Source organism: Onychomys torridus, chromosome 7 (assembly GCF_903995425.1).
Source record: "Onychomys torridus chromosome 7, mOncTor1.1, whole genome shotgun sequence".
Taxonomy (NCBI): domain Eukaryota; kingdom Metazoa; phylum Chordata; class Mammalia; order Rodentia; family Cricetidae; genus Onychomys; species Onychomys torridus.
Window position 1 is genome coordinate 31,327,705 of NC_050449.1, and position 18,875 is coordinate 31,346,579.

Sequence of the window (18,875 nt, forward strand, 5' to 3'; positions counted from 1 at the left end):
GCTTTGGCTGGCTTGAAACTCAATAGACTAGTCTGGCCTTAAACTCACAGAGATCCACCTGCCTCTGCCTCTTCTATATCGTAAGGCCATACACATCACTAATCACAAAGTGAAACTAAAATAAAAACATACAACTAATAGGGGTTTTCCCTGACCTTTATAGAAAACTGCCAACTCTGATAACATGCTCAAATAAAAGGAATTTTCCTAAGATGGAGAAACAGGTTTATTCCTAAGTGAAAGAGGTGCTCTGCTAGGAAAATAACTTCTCAAGGAGATTAAAGCTGCCTCTTTGCCCCACAGGACGAAATCCTAAAGCCTAACCTAGCAGAATCTCAATGTTTGTCCATACTGTTTTCCTGTTCAACACTTTCCATGACCCCTATTCCTGATTCTGAAAGCAGTATTCCTTAGCAATTAACTTAACAAGGGCTGGGGATATAGCTCAGTCAGTAGGATGCTTGCATGGCATAAACCCTGGGCTGGACACTCAGCACTCAGCAGTCCAGAAGCTCAGGGTCATCCTGAGACTTCTAGACCAAGCTGAGCTACACAGCTACACAAGATCCCATCTCTAATGATAATGATAACAATGAGAAGAAGAATTTAACATTTCCTACCGGAATCTCTACTGGACATTTTTTCACATACCTAAAGCCCATATGCCCCGGTCTAAATGTATCCTCTACTCATACCCCCTTTCTGGAGATGTGTTTAACAGTACTTCATTCACTTGGTAGCACGAGCCACAGATTTCCTTAACCCCCTCTTCAAACTGCCCTCTACTCCTTACCATCTCGGCCCTGTCACATCTGACAGGCCATGTTAAAGATTTCTAAAAATTAGGAGATGGAGCCGCAAAATCTGGGATATAGGCCCAGTTTTGCCACTGGTTAAATGTAATCTTATGTTAGGCAGATCACTTAACCTTTCTAGGGCTCATTTTCTCATCTTTAAAATCAAAAATAATAAAATCTACCTATCAAGCCATTGAAATGAGCAAATGAGCCAACACCTCTAAAGCATTTGATGTCATACTTAACACAGTATAAACATTCAACGACTGTCAGTTACTGCTACCGTGAAGAATGGCTGATTTGTAATTTGTGTAATGCAACTGACTCACAAGGGTTTAATACATACTTAATTTCACTCTCTTCTTGTCTTATTTCAAAAACCTCCTAGCAGTTAGTCTTATCTATTCCCACAATACCTCTAATTGGGCTCCTAAGTGTTCTCAGTATAAAGTCCAACTTCCTCCTGACACACTAAGCTCTTTATGATCTTGTCTTTATGTCTTAAGGCTTACATCTTGCCATTTATTCAGCTCTGATCACATCAGAAACGTCATACTGTCTCACAAATCACCACTTTTGCAATGCCAGTCCTTTAGGCTACAATTCCTGTCTCCTCCTTCCCCATTCAAATTCCATCAAGGTCAAGAGTATAAATCTAGAACAATAAGAAGATTATCCAGTAGAAAACAGTGATAAAAGCCTTAAGCAGAAAAGGTTTTTTGTTTGTTTGTTTGTTTTTAAGGTCAGTAGTCTTGCTAAATAAACATCCTCTACTGATTATGCCGTGTCATAAGATTTAGGTTACACATTAAGCCTACAAGGAGACATATTGGTTTCAGTTAAAAGAATTTATTTAACTGAATAATTAAGATATTCAGCTCCTAAAGTCAACTAATGAAAAAGAAGAAAGAGGGAGAGATGGGGTGGGGGTGGGGATACAGGGTCTGTCAAAGTAACATGGTTCAAGTCTATGAACTTAGGAGGTTGAGAAACTCAAGGCCATCTTTGGCTACTCAGGGATTTTGAGGATACCCTGGGCTACATTCTATATCTTGAAAAACAAAATAGGATAGAGAGATGGGTCAATGTTAAGAACAGGTATTACTCTTATAGAAGACCAGAGTCTAGTTCCCAGCACCCACCCACATCAGGCAACTCACAACTGCCTGTAACTCCAGCTTCAGGTAATCCAATACCCTGTTGTGACTGAGAGCATTTGTACTTGGGTTCACAGGCTCACACACAGACACACAGGCTCACACACAGATACACATACATACATACATAAAAATGAATCTCTAAAACAAAAACCAATGAGGAGAAGGTAGTAAAGAACTATCACAAGGAGGAGGAAGTGGGTAAAGGGGAGAGGAGGGAAGGGAGGGAGAAGAAGAAATAACATAGGGGTTGGGGATGTAGCTCAGTAGTCAAATGCTTGACCAGCAGGTGCAAGACTAAGCTCTAGGCCTGATCTACAGTATAGCAAAAATAATAACTAAGTTGGACATGATAGCTCAGAGCTGTACTTACTGCACTTAGGCAGGTGGAATCTGAGGGCAGTCTGGAGTGTATAGTAAGATTCCATCTCAAAAAGGCAAGGGCGAGGTGACCCTAGTGGAGCCCTCTGATTATGTGGTGCCTGAGCTGTCATCAGAACTGCCCCATTTGTTAAGACCCTTGGTGTTGCTGGCCAAAACTCACTGTTACTATATCCAGCTCCCTGTGCTCCCAAAATATCTCCATTCATCAGAAACAGGACTGATGACAGTCTTCTTTAGGGTGGTTAACTTAGTAGTCATGGTCCTCCAGCTCCCAATTACTTAAACTATATGCCACACTTTCATACAAAATTATACAACTTAATAGAGGGGTCATAAAAATTGGCAACAGTGAAAGGTTTCTAAATACCTAATGATGAAAATTCAAAATTACAACCTGACTTCCCCACAGCCTTGAATTTAGTGCCATTGGATGAAATGCTTCAGCAAAGATTTGAGAATACTGTTTCGTTGTAATACTATGCAATGTTGTTCATAGAGTTTCCTGTTCTTAAAACAAAGACTTTCTGTATATTCCTCTATCATTCCTCAGGGTCTAATTATATCTTAAGACTGTATCACCTAGTAAGTTCCAAATTAGTAAATCTTTAGGCTGTATTGTGTTAGAATATTTTATTTATTTATTTATTTATTTATTTATTTATTTATTTATTTATTTATTTATTTTGCCAGAGCTGAGGACCGAACCCAGGGCCTTGCGCTTGCTAGGCAAGCACTCTACCGCTGAGCTAAATCCCCAACCCAGAATATCTTATTTTTAAAAACTGTTGTTACATTTGCTAACTTGAGTTTCATTTTAAAACTATTAAATATGGGGGCTAGAGAGATGGCTTAGCAGTTAAGAGCACTGGTTGCTCTTCCAGAGGACCTGGGTTCAATTTCCAGCACCCACATGACAGCTCACACCTGTATATAACTGCAGTTCCAGAGCCTGACACCCTCACACAGACACACATGCAGGCAAAACACCAGTGAACATAACAACAACAACAGAAAACTATGAAATACACTTTGTCTTGGGATTAGCAAAAAATTTCTGGTAACATCTAACAAGGCCCTGGACACACTTCAGCCATTTTGTACTATGTATTTATTTGAAGTGCATTCTCAGCATTAATGATTATCAAATCAAAATATCAACTCTGAAAAATGTTGAAAATCTTCTAAGTCCTGAAGGTCAATGCTTAATTTTTTATGTAAAATTAAATAAGCACATCTATTTTAGTGGTATGAAAATTTCCTCTTGTCTTTAATATGTGGCAAAAATTTATACCTAAGAAAATAAAATATATTCTACTTATAAAACTGTGTGCCCAGAGTTGCATAAAAATGGTTACTGAGAATAAAAAGTTTCAGAAGTCTTGCCCAAGATGATTCCTGCTATACTCCCAGCAATATAATTAACTTTTCGTCTTCTTTCTCCATTTGTCCTCTACTTATTAAACACTGTGGCAGTGAGAGACTCCTTACTGTAATTTTTACTAAATGCCAGACAAAATATTAAGTCTCATTTCTCCATTTCATTCATTCATCACACTAGAAAATAGGTATTATACCCATTTCAGAGGGCTGTCAGATAGCTTGGTGCACAGAGTGCCTGCAAGCATTAGGACCTGTGTAAAGGCCAAGTATGGTAACCCCCAGCACTGGGAAATGGGAACATGAAGATCCAAGCGGCTAGCCTAGACAAAATATCAAACTCTAGGTTCAGTGAGGGACTCTGTCTCAAAAATAAGGTGGAGAGTGAGAGAGGTAGACACTTGACATCACCCACCTCTGACCTCTATATGCCCTACCCACCCCTGCCCCACAAAATTTACAACTAAGATTGTACTTAATGGTGAGAAACTGTAAGCTTCCTTTCTAAGATCAGAAACAACCAAGAATGGTCCTTCAACCATTTTCTCTCAACATTGTATCGGGAGTCTTGGCAAATGCAATCAGACAAGAAAAGGAAATAAAGGTTAGAGGCTAGGAAGGAAATGTCTTTGCTCAAAGATGATATATTCATCTACACAGAAATTCTGAAAGAATAACCAAAACCACTCTTGGAACTAATAATAACAGCAGGGTTATATAAAAAGTCATTTTCCTATATGTCAATAAGGAACAAGGAAAAAGCAGAGTGTAAAAAATTATATTTATGTTAGTAACTGAGAGAGAGAGAGATGGAGAGAAGGCTCAGCAGTTAAGAGCATTGGTCACTCTTCCAGAGGACCCTGCTTTGATTCCCAGCACTCACATGGTGGCTCACAACTGTCTGTAACTCCAGTTCCAGGGGACTTGACTCCCACTTCTGGCCTATGTAGGCAACAGTCATGCTTGCATGTGGTACAGAGACATACATGTAAACAAAACACTCACACACAAAATAAATAAATCAATTTTAAAAATCATGAAACATTATAAAGCTAAGTACTACAGACATGCTAGTTCTCTCAGCCTAGTCTATGGAGCATGGAATTCTAGTACAATTCAGCAAGTGAGCCATGGACACAGATACACTAATTCTAAAGTCTGTAAAGAGGTAAAAAGACACTTCTTGTAGGTACCTATTGTAAAGTTACAATAGAAGAGGAGAAAAATGAAGGAGGGCTGAAGACACAGAAGTATATAAATACAATCAACTGACCTTTCAAGAAGGAGCAAAGGCAACACAATGAAGAAAAAAAGATAGTATTTTCAAAAATGGGGAAATCTGAGTATCTTCATCCAAAAAAAATTACTTTAAACAAAGACCTTGTATTTCCTATAAAATATGCAGCCAGGCATGATAGCACTTATCTATAATCCCAGAGCTTCAGTGGCTAAAACAGAAAGACTATGAGTTCAAGAGCAATCTGGACTATAGTACAAAATCCTATGTTCAAAAACACAAACAAACAACAAAAAAAACCTACCTCTAAACTAGGCATGGTGGGATCAAGAACTGTAATCTCAGCACTGAGAGGTGCAGGGAGGAGGGACAGCAGGTTGGGATCATTCTCAGATACACTGAGTTCCAGGCCAGCCTGCGCTTTGTCTTAAAAAGCAAAAACAAAAACTTTCAAAGTGGCTTATAAAGCCAAACATAAAAACCACATAGCTCCTAGAAGATACCAGAACAGACAAAGCTATATGTTTAGATATGGCAAAATTAATCCATGAAAAAGCTAGATCATTAAAATCTTCTGTTCTGGAAAAGGCAACAAAAAGAACATGTCAAAAGAACAAAAAGATATGACAGAGACTGAAAGAAAGTATTTAAAACGATTTTACAAAGACCTAGTACTCAACATATACATAAAAACTCAAAGTCAAAACAAGGAAACAATGTCATTGAAAATGGAGAAAGAGAGCTGGTACTTCACCTCTCCTGACTTGCACATGGTGCTGGAAGGTACTAGGCATGTTACTGGAAGAGGAAAGTACACAACATCAGCCAGCTACAAACTTTCTTGCCTACAAGAGAGGCCTGCTCACAAGATACACCGATGCAACAGTGGTACAACTGTGAGGGGAGTAACTGACCTCCTTTTGATTGGATTTAAGGCCCACTCCACAAGAGAGAACCTATACCTGACTCTGCTAAAGTGGCCAAGAACCTGAGGCTAGATAGGTCATGAGCCTAGAGGAAAACCTAGTACTACTATCCTGATAAAGGAACAAAGTGATAAAATGATTCCTAATGACATATTGTTATACCTATAGACAGACATCACTTAGCCCTCATTAGAGAAGACTCTTCCTGTAACAGATGAAAATTAACATGGAGACCCACAACTGGACAATGTGCAGAGAGTAAGAGACTTTGGAATAGTCATCCCTAAACAGGATGTCATCAAACCCTTCCCCTCAAGCAAGGCTCAGAAGTCTATGTGAAGAAGAGGCAGGAAGATTCTGACAGCCAGAGGACTTTAAGGAAACAGCACTTTCCAGCCTCAAGGCTGATGCACATAGGAACTCACAGAGACTATGAAGCATGCACAGGAGCTGCATAGGTTCAAACCAAAAAATCCCATAACCAAGAAGGGGACACAGACATAAAGTCCCACCCCCAACCAAGAAGCTATTTGCAACTCATACCTGATAGGAAAGGAAAAACAAGTTTTTTCAAATGGAGTCTCACTGGGTATATCAACCACACTCAAGATCAGACCTCACGCTCGAGAGTAGATGACCAACACAAAACAGACTCCATGGATTTTTGTACACTTTGTTTTGTTTTGTGTATATGTGTTTTATTAGTTTCGTTTTTTAGTTTGTTTTGATTTTTTAAGTTTGTTTGTTTTGAGAGAGAAAAGAACAAAGTTGGGTGGATAGGGAGGTAAGAAGAATCTGTGGGGAGTTGAAGAGAGGAAAAATACGATCAAAATATGTTGTATGAAAAAAGTTAATAAAACTATAAAAATCAGAAATAGAAACAAATGACCCAATTACAAAATAGGCAACAGATCTGAATAAACAGCACCAAAGAAGATATACAGACGGCAAGTGAGCATATGAGAAGATATTACATGCACAGAGCATCAGGAAACTGAACGTCAGAACAGTGAGATAGCACTGTTCCAACGCATACTGAGTAGAATGACCACACCACAAACACTGACACCACCAAATGCTGACAAGGTCATGAGCCACACTTTGCATATGATCCAGAAATCACACTCCTTCACATTTACCCAAATGAACCAGTAATTTAAGTCCTCAGAAAAATTCACCCAGTAGTTAAGAGTACCTTTATTCAAAACTGCCAAATCTTTTGAGCAACAAAGATGTCCTTCAGCAGGTCAAAGGATAACTTGAAACAGAGATACATCAAGAGGGAAGATTATTATTTGATTTTTTTATTATATATATATTTTAAAACAGCTATTTAAATGGTCAACAAGTTGGCTCAGTCAGTAAAGGTGTTTGCCACCAAGCTTGACAATCTGAGTTTGATCCTCAGGATGCAAGAAAACTGACTCTCACAAGTTGCCTTCTGACCTCCACAATGCATGAGTGACCTACACACACACACACACACACACACACACACACACACACACACACACACACCATTTAAAAAAAAAAAACAAAAACAGCTATCAACCCAATGAAAGAACCTTAAGTGCATATCAATAGCTATAGGAAACTAACCTGAAAAGTTTACACACGCATTGGAAAAGGAAAAAACACAGAGCCAGAGGAGAGATAAGCTGTTGCCAGGGGTGAGGTGCTTGAGAGGGAGGAAATGGCACAGCACAGGTTTCCAAGGCAATGGAAATAATAATCTGTATGATATGTGTGTGAACACATTTCATTACTATATACCTGAATATACAACACCAAGAATGAATCTGAAAGCATGTCATGAACTCTGGGTAATAGTGTGCTGATGTAGGCTCATCAACTGTAACAAAATGAACTAGTGGGAAAGCTGTGCATGTCTGGAGGCAGGAGGTACATGGGACCTCTGTTGCTCAATTTTGCTATGAACTAAAAACTATTCTAAAAAAATTAAGTTTATTTAAAAAAAAAATCAAACAAGGAAGACACGGTAGTGCACCTACAAGCCTAGCACTTGGGAGACAGATGCAGGGAAATGCCTACAAGTTTGACATTAACTTGGTCTCTATAGTGAGTTCCTACAAAGTGAGATTCTGTCTTTAAAAAAAGAGAGAAAGAAAAATATTATATATACATATATGTATATACTTACTTACATCTTCAATTCTTTATCTAGATCAAAAGTGACTATTTCCAAGCTCAGAAGGCAAAGCCACAAAATTATTGCCTGATTATTCCTCCTCCTCTCCATTTTTTCTTTCTTTTGCGGTAGTGAGTGGTGTGGTAGCTGGAGATTGAACCTAGGGCACCAGGAACACTAAGGATGTGTTTCACCACTGAGCTATACCCCAAGCCCAAACCTGATGATTTCTAGCCCTTAGTCCTAGCAAGCATTGCATTAGCTTAACTGTCATTTAAGAATGAGAATCAAAGAACTTACTTTTCAATTCTTTTCTTTTGTTCCCTTTGTCTGTTTTGTTCTTTCACTTGTTCTCTCTCAATATCCATGAAAAGCCTCCTGTGTCTCAGGTATTGCTTTTGACGCTAAAGGAAAGAAGTTAAAATTATCTAACCTGTTCACAGACAACTTTGTAAAGAAGGACAAATTCTTATTCTAAAGAGAAGAAAACTATCAGATAATGAGGTTACATGTGGTAAAGTCATTAACTTCCTCTGTATCAACAACAGTACACACAATATGAAAATTATGTTTTCAAGTACATAGCTACTTTGTTAATAGACAAAACAACGCAAGTGCAAATTTAGTTTACCCTTAGGAAAAGATTAAACAGTTAACATCCTCTGAAGAAAAAACAGTGTATTAGTTTGCCCTTAGTATAGTCCACTTGTCAATAGAACCTAGGAAATTGTTACATTTGACACAATAAGGTACATACTATATTTACTCTGTGTTCTCAAGCAGTATCATAAAAGCAGGGCCACAGAGAAAAAAAGGGAGGCATTTTATAATAGAACAATAGTTCATTTAACTTGTAAAGACTAAAATCCACATCACAGAGCCTAGCCACATATGATGTGAGAAGTGCAGAAGGGATGAAGTATATCAGGGTATCATGCTCATAAACAGAATGAGCATAATAAAAGCAAGTGCTACTATACTGTGCATGATCTGTTTACTTCTGGATTTACATATTCTCTTTCAAGGACACAAGCTACTCAAAGAGATGACATATCTATACATACACTAGGTCAGAATATGGCTTCTCTGGTAAAAGAACCTTAATTTGAAAAATGACTCTCATTGTTGAAGATGCATCAAAAATGTTTCTTTTCTCATCTGACACTGGCACATGACCAGGATTTAAAACTGTTAGAGTACTTTTTAATTGAAGGGGAAAGGAAGACATACATTTAAAGTATTCTTTTAAGTAAGTTATAGTGGCAAATATATACAGCTAGAGAAATTCACTTGGATCAAATCTTTGACTTCACACAAGTGCACCTTAAGTCCTAGGAGCTTAAAAGAGAAGTTAAGCATATTATAATTTCTTAACAGCTTTGGAATTTGTGGGTTTTTTTCTGTTTTTTTAATATTTATTTTTATGTGTATGAATGTTTGCCTGCCTGTATAACTGTGCACCATGTATGTGCAGTGTTCACAGAGGAATCAGATCCTCTAGGACTGGAGTTACAGATAGTTGTGAGTCACCATGTGGGTGCAGAGGAACCCAGGTCCTCTGGAAGAGCAGTCAGTGCTCTGAACCACTGAGCCATCTTTCCAGCTCCCTAATTTTTCTTTTAATATTTATTTATTTTTATTTTATTTAACACACGTATTTTCACTGTAAGGCACATTACAATAGCCTTCCTCTCCTTCTACAACTTGTGCTAGGAGCTGAACCCACACTACAGCCTTTATATGCTTAGGAGAGTATATTAGCAGGATAGTGGAGGGGGTATCTTAACCAGAGAAATCACCAACTTTTTAGAAAGCACAAAAAAAAAAAAAAAAAAAAAAATGCATCAAATACGGCACCAAGTAGACGGCAAAAAGCTGCTTGTTTGTGATGTGAGAGGTCAAACAGTCCAGCTAGCAGAATGCATTTTGGGTTACTCAGATCTTTCATGTCTCTTGTGCATGTTAGCAAAGTACTTGCCTGTAATGTAGGCCTGTGTACCATCTGCATATAGTGCCTGCAGAGGCCAGAAGTATCAGATCCCCTGGGTCTGGAAATATTTAGGGGCTGGGAATTGAACTTAGTTCTCTCAAAGGGCAGCATGTGCTCTTACAGGCTGAGTCATCTCTCCAGCCCCAGAATTTCTGTCGGTTTAATGAGTTAAACCAGTAAACTGCTTCCAACTTCACACAGAATTCAGAAGCAGCACCACTGCATACCTCTTTCTTGTCTTCTTCTTGATCCACTCCAGACTGAAATGCCAGTAGAGCGTGGTATTCAGTGCTCAGTCCTGACCGACACTCCTCAAACACCTGCTACAAAGTCCAATTTACAACAAGTGACAAAAGTGCTCAAGTTCTGTGAGTCCTCTTGGTGTGTCTGTCCACTGACTCTGCCTTAACTGGGATGACGTGGCGGAAACCAGGCTCATCACCTACTGTATCTTCTAGAAAAGTCATGTTAGTTGGTACTCTTACCTGGACATTTTATGTCAAGTAATAATTTCTACTTTTAAAAAGTTATTTATCTTTAGTACTAGAAGCAGGACTAATGAACTCGACTGCTGCTGTCAACAGGATTTTTTTGGAGGAGATGAAAATGTTCTTATATTGACTGTGGTAAGGTTTGCCCACCCTGTGAACACTCAAAAATTACTGAATTGTACATTAACTAATCTTTAGTGTTTGTACTCACCATCATATTTACAAACTTGCCTACTTATTCACATCTATATGTAACTCCAACACTCACAATGCTTATGTAGTCCTTGACAGACATGCAAAGACATGAAAACTTTGAGTAACACAAAAATGCATGCTGCCATCTGGATTCTCTCTGTTTCTGCTCTCACACCATAAACAAGCATCCTTTTTGCAATCTCCTTGGTGACAAACTTGATGAGTTTTTGTGCTTTTTGTTGGTGATGTCTCTGTTTAAGATGACCTCCTCCCCACAGCATATTGCTGATATATTATCACTCCCAAGCATAGAAAAATTATGGTGTGGATTCAGTTCCTAACACAAGACATACGTGTGTGCACATGGGGTTGGGGTGTTGTTGTTGTGATATGCCTTACAGAGAAAATACATGTTAGATAAATTTTATTTAGGTTTGAGTTATGATGCTGCTGGATGAGATCAATGTTAAGGGATCAACCACATATATTTTCTTTTTATGGTGCTGGGGTTAAAACCTGGGGGCTTGTGCATGTGAAGCAAACACTCTACTGCTGCTGATGAATTATATCCCCAACCCAAACCATATAAATTAAATCAGGACCTTTAAATAGAAATAGCTAAAACAAACATAATATGTATATTAACTAAATGACTATAAATAAGCCCTGGTACATATGGTCAAATGCTCTAAAAAAAGGAAACCAAGACCATTCACTGTGGCAAAGATAGTCTCTTCAACAAATAGTATTGGGGAAATGGCCATTCACATGCAAAAAAAAAATGAAGGTTGGCCCTTAGCATACACCATCTACAAAAATTATGAATCAGATCAAGAGATATAAACGTAAGAAAGCAAACTATAGAATGTCCAGAAGAGGGGAAAGTTATTTAACACCAGATCTGGCAATTTACTAAAAGTATAGGTAACATTAGAAAAAAATGAATTGGACTACATTAATACTTGCATACGAATGGATACTCTTGGAGTAAAAAGGTAACATAGGAAATGGGAGAAATCTTCAAATCTGATATGCTTAGAATATGAAATACGTCCCCAATATGTTTATATATTAGTCCCAGCTGTTGGTGCTATTTGGGTAGGCTACTTGGAGGAAGTAGCCCATTGGGAGTGTGACTTTCAAGGTTATACTGGGTCTCCAGTCCCTTCCTCTCTTTCCGTTTAACATGACTTGAACACCCCTTTCTTCCACAAATTTTTGCCACAGTGATGTTCTTTCTGTTCAAGAACTTGGAACGAAGCAACCATAGAATGACCCTTTCAAAATCATGAACCAAAATAAATCTTTCCCGCCGGGCCGTGGTGGCGCATGCCTTTAATCCCAGCACTCGGGAGGCAGAAGCAGGCAGATCTCTGTGAGTTCGAGGCCAGCCTGGGCTATAGAGTGAGTTCCAGGAAAGGCACAAAGCTACACAGAGAAACCTGTCTTGAAAAACCAAAATAAATAAACAAACAAACAAACAAATCTTTCCCCCTTTGTTATTATCCCAGATACTAGAAATATTATAGACACAAAACTGACAGATCAATTAAGTCACTCATACACTGAAGTCTGTTAATTGAAACTGAATGGGTTAACTCATATCCTAACAGTAGAGCAGATAGATTTTTTACTGTTTTTTGTTTTGCCTTGCTCTTTTATGACCCATTTTCCAAATAATTAACACTGAAGTCAGCCCTGCCTAAAAAGAAAAATAAGGGAAAACATCCAAGAAAGCCACTAGCAGGATGACTTCCTATTCATTGGCATTAGGTTTACAGGAATGAGGAATGCCTGGTATTCCTGGTGACCTATGGAAAGCATCAAAACCACGTCAACACAATTACAACAAGAATTAATTGTCAGGCTAGGGGTAGAGCCCCACGGTAGAATACTTGCCGAGCATTCATGAGGTCCTGGGTTTCCCAGCACAAACACACAAAAGCTTTAATCATCAGTCCAGTGCTCACCTGACTATAGCTAAAGTCAGACTCCCAGAAGCACCATGTAAGCTTTCTAACCTGTGACAAGATGGAACTTGGGTGTGAAAGCCTTCCACCACACACTTGCTAGTTTGTTACTAATAAAGCCTTCTCCCATCACTGTCTCTAGTTATTGCCTTCAGCAGCACAGAGACACTTCACTGTTCTATACTCTTGCTCATGACAGCATTATGCAGGAAACAAACCAAGTGTCCATCAATGGATGAATGAATAAACAGAATGCAGCACACACACAAACGTTATTAAAGACTTGAAAGTGAAAATACAGTGCTATGCTGCTATAGCATTATGCTAAGTGAAGCAGGACAGTCACAAGAGGACAAATACTGTAGGAAGACACACCATGAGATACTTAAAGTAGACTCAGAGACTGGAAATAGGATGGTGAGGAGGAGGGAGGGAGAGGCTTTTATTTAATTCGTATAGAGTTCCAGATTTAGTTTCAGATTTGTAAGGTTAGAAAAAGTTCTAGAGACAGACAGTGACAGGCTGTATAACAACATGAAGGTACTTATGCCACTGGAGGGTATATTTGAAAATGTTTAAAATGACCTGAATGGTGACCGAGTATTATAATCCTAATACTTGGAGACTAAGGCAAGATTTCATGTTCAAGACCAATCTGGGCTATATATGGAGACTCTGATTCAAAATTTCAAAAATATATTTATATTGTAAATAAAATGATTTAAATAGTAAATTTTGTATTTACCACAATTTAAAAATATTTAAACATTCATTTATTATAGGAGAAGGGTTAGACTAGCATGCCACAGAGCACGTGTGGAAGTCAGAGGACAACATTCAGGAGTTAGTTCTTTCCTTCCACCGTGAAGGTACCCAAGATCCAACTCAGGGAGATCACAGGCTTGGCAGCAAAATGTCCTTAACTTCTGAGACATCTCACCAAGCCTTTACCACAAGTTTTTAAATACACCTACATCCAGATGTACATAAATGCTTTTATACGACGACTACAAAACACATACATTAACATGATTAATATTGGAGAGAGAATTAGAATTTTAGAATTAGGATTTCAAGAAGGCCTTCAATAGGGGACTTTCCTACTTTTTCTGATTCCTTATTTTTGTGGGGTCGAAGGGAGGTTTAGTTCCATGGATCCAAGCTGGCCTCAAATGTGCTATGTATGTGGCAGAGGAAGACCCTGCAGATCAGTCCTCCTGCCTCCAGCTGTCCAGTGTTGGAGCTGCCTGCAACACCTCACCCAGTTTGTGCAGAGCTGGGGATCAATCAATCAAGCACTCTACTAACATCCTCAGCCTTTCTGTATATTTCTAGTGTAGAAACGTTCTACAAGAATTTATCCATGGATTACATTTGTATATCCCAACATTTTGTTTTAGAAGTTCTACAAGGTTTTCATCATACATTATAAGAAACACAGAATTACTTCTTTATATTTCATTTCTTTCTTCCCCATATTTATTTAAAATTTTTTTTTTCATTTTAAAACCAGTCTATGGACAAAATTACCTTCTAGGCACTTTGGACAATGCCTACAGCGTTTCTGTTTGTTATAGTCTGGGAGAGGGTGTGGGTTTGGAGCAGTGTCACTGGTGGGTAAATGTAATAGAAGTCAGAGACACAAGGAGCTAGAAATACCTCCAAGGGAATATAAGTATACCTAAATATTTGCATTTCTTTACTACTCATAAAAATCAATTTATTATCACAGTTTAATATGTGAAGTTTAAGAAGTCAGCTGCAGAACAATCAATGTAATACTACAATGTCATTATATAAAAATAATGTAACATACAACCCAGTCAGAATTGATTTGTATGTAAGCACATATGCATGTGTGTAGATATTACATGGTTTAGACTAATGAACTTTAAACTGTTGATAGTAGATATGTCTGTTGAAAAGGAAAGGCTGAAGGAAAAGAAAAATGGAAAGGCTACTGATCATTATGCTATCAATACTTTCTGCATTTAAAACTTTGCATTGCAAATTTATTAAAATGAATTCTAACTGATCAATTTGGGGGGACTAAAAATTAAACTGGCATCTGTAAATAACAGGTTCTGTCTGATTGTATTGTAAAGATAAATTGAAATGAAACAGAAAAGTCAAAGCCAGGAAGTCAGTTTTCTAGATCAGACGAAGTGGAGGTAGACCCTGGAAGTTGATTAAAAGACCAGTTAAGAAATGGCAAAGGTCTGAGCTAAAATAATGGCAACAAGAATACAAAGAGAAAAGTTAAATGTGAAATTGCCCCAATCTGCTTTATCACGAGGATCTAAGAGGGCAAGACAACCTAGCAGGTAAAGGTGTTTGCTGCACAAGCCTGGAGACCTGAGTTTGATTCCTGGATCTCAAAGAACTGTGGAAGGACACAGCCTACTATTCTAGTTTGGTTCTCCATTGCTATGATAAACACTGACCAAAAGCAACTTAGGGAAGGAAGAATTCATTGAGGGAAGCTAAGGCAGGCACCTAAAAGAACTGAAGCAGAGACCATGGAGGAATGCTGCTTACTGGCCTGCCTCCCCTGGCATGCTCATCTACCTACCTTATACAGCCCAGGCCCATCTACCCATGGATAAGCATCACCCACAGTGGGCTGGACATTCCTACATCAATTAGCAAATAAGAAAATTCCCCTCAGACATGCCACAGGACTTTATGATGGAGGCAATTCCTCAACTGAGGTTCCCTCTTCTCAGGTGGGTCAAGGTGACAAGTGAAGCTAATGGTGACATTGACTCCACAAAACTGTCTCTGACCACCGCACACACTCCATGGAATGTGTACTCACATTTATATCATGCCATAAACACACAGTAATAATAACTTTTTAATTGAAAAAGGATCTAAGATGAAGGAACAGAGGAAACACAACAATTATCCCTAGGATTACAGCTTGCACAATAACGTAGTAAAGGAACTGTTCCAGAGTGAACACTCAGAACATCTTCAATTTGAGGCACTTGTAGAATATGAGTTCAGATGGTCACTGGGTATTCCAAGTGACCAAGACAGATTTCAAAGAAATCTGGTAGCTGAAGTCATAGAAGCAAATATTACTTGGAGAGAGAGAACGAATGAACGAACAGGGGTGGCTGTTTAATAATTTTAAAAAATACAACACACTAACAGAAAGCAAATTCAGAAAGCAGGAAGGCTCAGAAAAAGTGACCCGAATTTTAGCAGTGAATCTGGAAACTGACTATGCACAGAGAAAAGGTTTCAGAAACAAGCAGTTTACTATTTCAAATGTTGCAGAAAGTCAGTAGCATGTAAGTCAAGAATCTATTGATTTATTAACAAGAATGGACCCAGGACCTTCTACGCAGTATTTAAGTTCAAGGGTATCAGTGAGGACAATAATCAAAATATAGGCAACCGAGAAACTGCCAATATGTCTAAGTTAGTAAAAGATAAAAAGGAATTAGTCATTACTGATTATTCTTTTTAAATAACTGACTATGATAACCATGTAAAATCATTTGCAGATTGCACTTAGGTAAAAAAAAAAATAGGAGTATCATGAAGAATCATGTCTCTTCAAAACCACGTGTACAGAACTCAAGAGGAGTCTGGTTTTCATCTTATTTTGTGGTGCTGGGGAAGGAAGCCAGGGCCTTATGAATGCTAGGCAAGCTCTTAACCAATGATCTGTATCTCTCAGGTCCAAAGGAGTTTGGGTTTTTTGTTTGTTTGTTTGTTTGTTTAAATGGAAAACACTTGAACACATCCATACAAGGGAAGTATTTTGGATACAATCGTAATATAGAATAATTAATGACACAAGAGTCGACAGGAACAAATGAGGGATGTAGACTACAAATCTAAAAAGAAGCTACTCCTCCTCTAATAGAGCAGGAGGAAGAGGAAACATAAAAGATTAATATCTACAACCAGTGATAGCAGTGAAAGGAGAAAGCTTTCACTTTTCTACCCCCTCTGTCCTCTCTCTCTCTCGCCCCCTCCCCTTCCCCCTTTTTTGAGACAGAGTATTACCATGTAGACCAAGCTGGCTTCAAACTCTTAGAGATTCACGTGCCCCTGCCTCAATTACTGTGATTAAAGATGTATGCCCAGCTTTTGATTTTCTTTACAAAAGTGTGAGAGTTTTGGATCAGAGAGATGATAGTTTATCAGGTAATAGTTCTTGCCACAAAAGCCCAGTGGCCCGAGTTCATTCCCCACAATCACAAGGAGAAAACCATTTCTACCAAGTTGTTCTCTGACCTCCACACACCCAGACAGAAAGACAGACAGCAAACACAGACACAGACACACAAATAATATATAAAACTTGAGAAAAAAAGGAATTATAAGAGTATGGTGTTGCTGCCAGGAAGTGGTGGCTCACACTTTTAATCCCAGCACTCAGGAGGCAGAGGCAGGTGGATCTCTATGAGTTCGAGGCCAGCCTGGTCTATAGAGTGAGATCCAGGAAAGGCTCCAAAACTACACGGAGAAACCCTGTCTCGAAAAACCAAAAGGGGGAAAAAAGAGTATGGTGTTGCAACAAGAAAAATGCTAGGCAGCTTAGAAACCCTAAGTATGAACTAGTATTCATCAACACTACTAACGTGTTTTCTCCAATAGGCTGGACTAGAAATGCAAGAAGAGAAATATTGTTCTAAGGTTGAGGATTCTCAGGGCCTGTGTGATGGTAGGATGAACAGAAGAAATCCACATTACAAAACTTCACGCTGACTTGGACAGTCAGAGGTGCCTCTCTTCTAGGCTTTGTGAATGCCCTCTATCACAAATTATATTGCTCAATAACTATCTAATTACATACCAGTCTCCTTTTGAGACTGTCTGAATATCTAAGTGCCAGGTCATGTTCACAACTGTATCTGACTGTACTTAAATAATGGCTAATGTTGGCAGGTACTGAACAAATGTTTGACTAGATGCTATGGAATAATCCTTTTCTACACTGTGGAGATTTGTCACTTGGATTGGTTTAATAAAAAGCTGATTGGCTGGTAGCCAGGTGTCAATTATAGGTGGGACAACCAAACTAGGAGAATGATGGGAAGAAGAGGGGAGGAGTCAGGGGAGATGCCAGCCAGCCGCCAAAATATTAAGTCTCAGTGTGTTTATTTGGGAGTTGCTGGCAGGACAGAAACTTCCACCTACAAGTAGAAGGATATGGATTCAAAGTCATCCTCAATTACATACCAAGTTGGAGCCCACCCTGGACTATGAGACTTTACCTTAAATAGATAGATAGATAGATAGATAGATAGATAGATAGATAGATAGATAGGCAGGTAGATAGATAAGATAAAAAGGGACATGTGTAAGTAAATAAATAACTGCAAATTGTTTTATACTGAGAAGGAAACAAACAACACAAGGATAGATTAAAACACACACACACACACACACACACACACACACACACACACACACACGGTGGGAGATCCATAATTTTGATAAGATAGCCAGGGAAATCTTTTCCAAGGACCATTTAAGCTAAAATATGAAGAGTGATGAGTTGGGGTTGGGGATTTAGCTCAGTGGTAGAGCGCTTGCCTAGTAAGCGCAAGGCCTGGGGTTCGATCCTCAGCTCAAAAAAAAAAGAGTGATGAGTTAAGCCAGCTTTTTCAACATAGCAACAAAATGCCTGAGAAAGTAAACTAAGGAAGGCTTTAAAAATTTGTTTCCTCAGCTGGGCAGTGGTGGCACACATCTTTAATCTTAGCACTGAAGAGGCAGAGGCAGGCAGATCTCTGTGAGTTTGAAGCCAGCCTGCTCTACATAGTGAGTACTAGGACAGCCAGGGCTACACAGAGAAATCCTGTCTCAAAAAATAAACAAACAAACAACAAAAAAAAAAAACACTTGTTTTGGCTTAGTTTCACAGGTGTCAGCCTACCCATGCCTGTGTTGTTTCGGGGACCATGTATTTGTATGGTAGGAGCATGCAGTAGAGCAAAATAATCCATTTCACAGTGGATAGGAAAAACTGGTGTAAGACAGGCAGAGGCTGGGAACAAGGTACATTCTCCCAAGGCACACACCTAGTGATGTTCTTCTACAAGAGTCCCCACCTCCTAAAGAGCCCATTTAGGAGGCCAATATCTTCATGATCAGTCACTCTGCAATAGCACCACCATGGGGCCAAGCCTTCTAATGAGCCTTGGGGGACATTTTACACCTAAAGCATAACAGAGAG

At 38.8% G+C, this 18,875-nt stretch overlaps 1 protein-coding gene across 6 annotated transcripts in view; it reads right to left on the reverse strand.

Moving 5' to 3' along the window:
* The window catches only part of Ccdc15 (coiled-coil domain containing 15), a 68,766-nt gene that overhangs the window by 16,928 nt on the left and 32,963 nt on the right, over positions 1-18,875 (reverse strand). For 4 of the 6 annotated variants that reach the window (XM_036194298.1, XM_036194301.1, XM_036194300.1 and 1 more), the window contains 2 exons: positions 10,245-10,340; positions 8,328-8,431 (listed from right to left, as the gene is read on the reverse strand). In XM_036194298.1, coding sequence (XP_036050191.1) covers positions 8,328-8,431; positions 10,245-10,340 — 200 coding nt within the window. The remainder of the gene's footprint in view (positions 1-8,327; positions 8,432-10,244; positions 10,341-18,875) is intronic. The other 2 variants (XM_036194302.1, XM_036194299.1) reach the window with 1 other exon arrangement.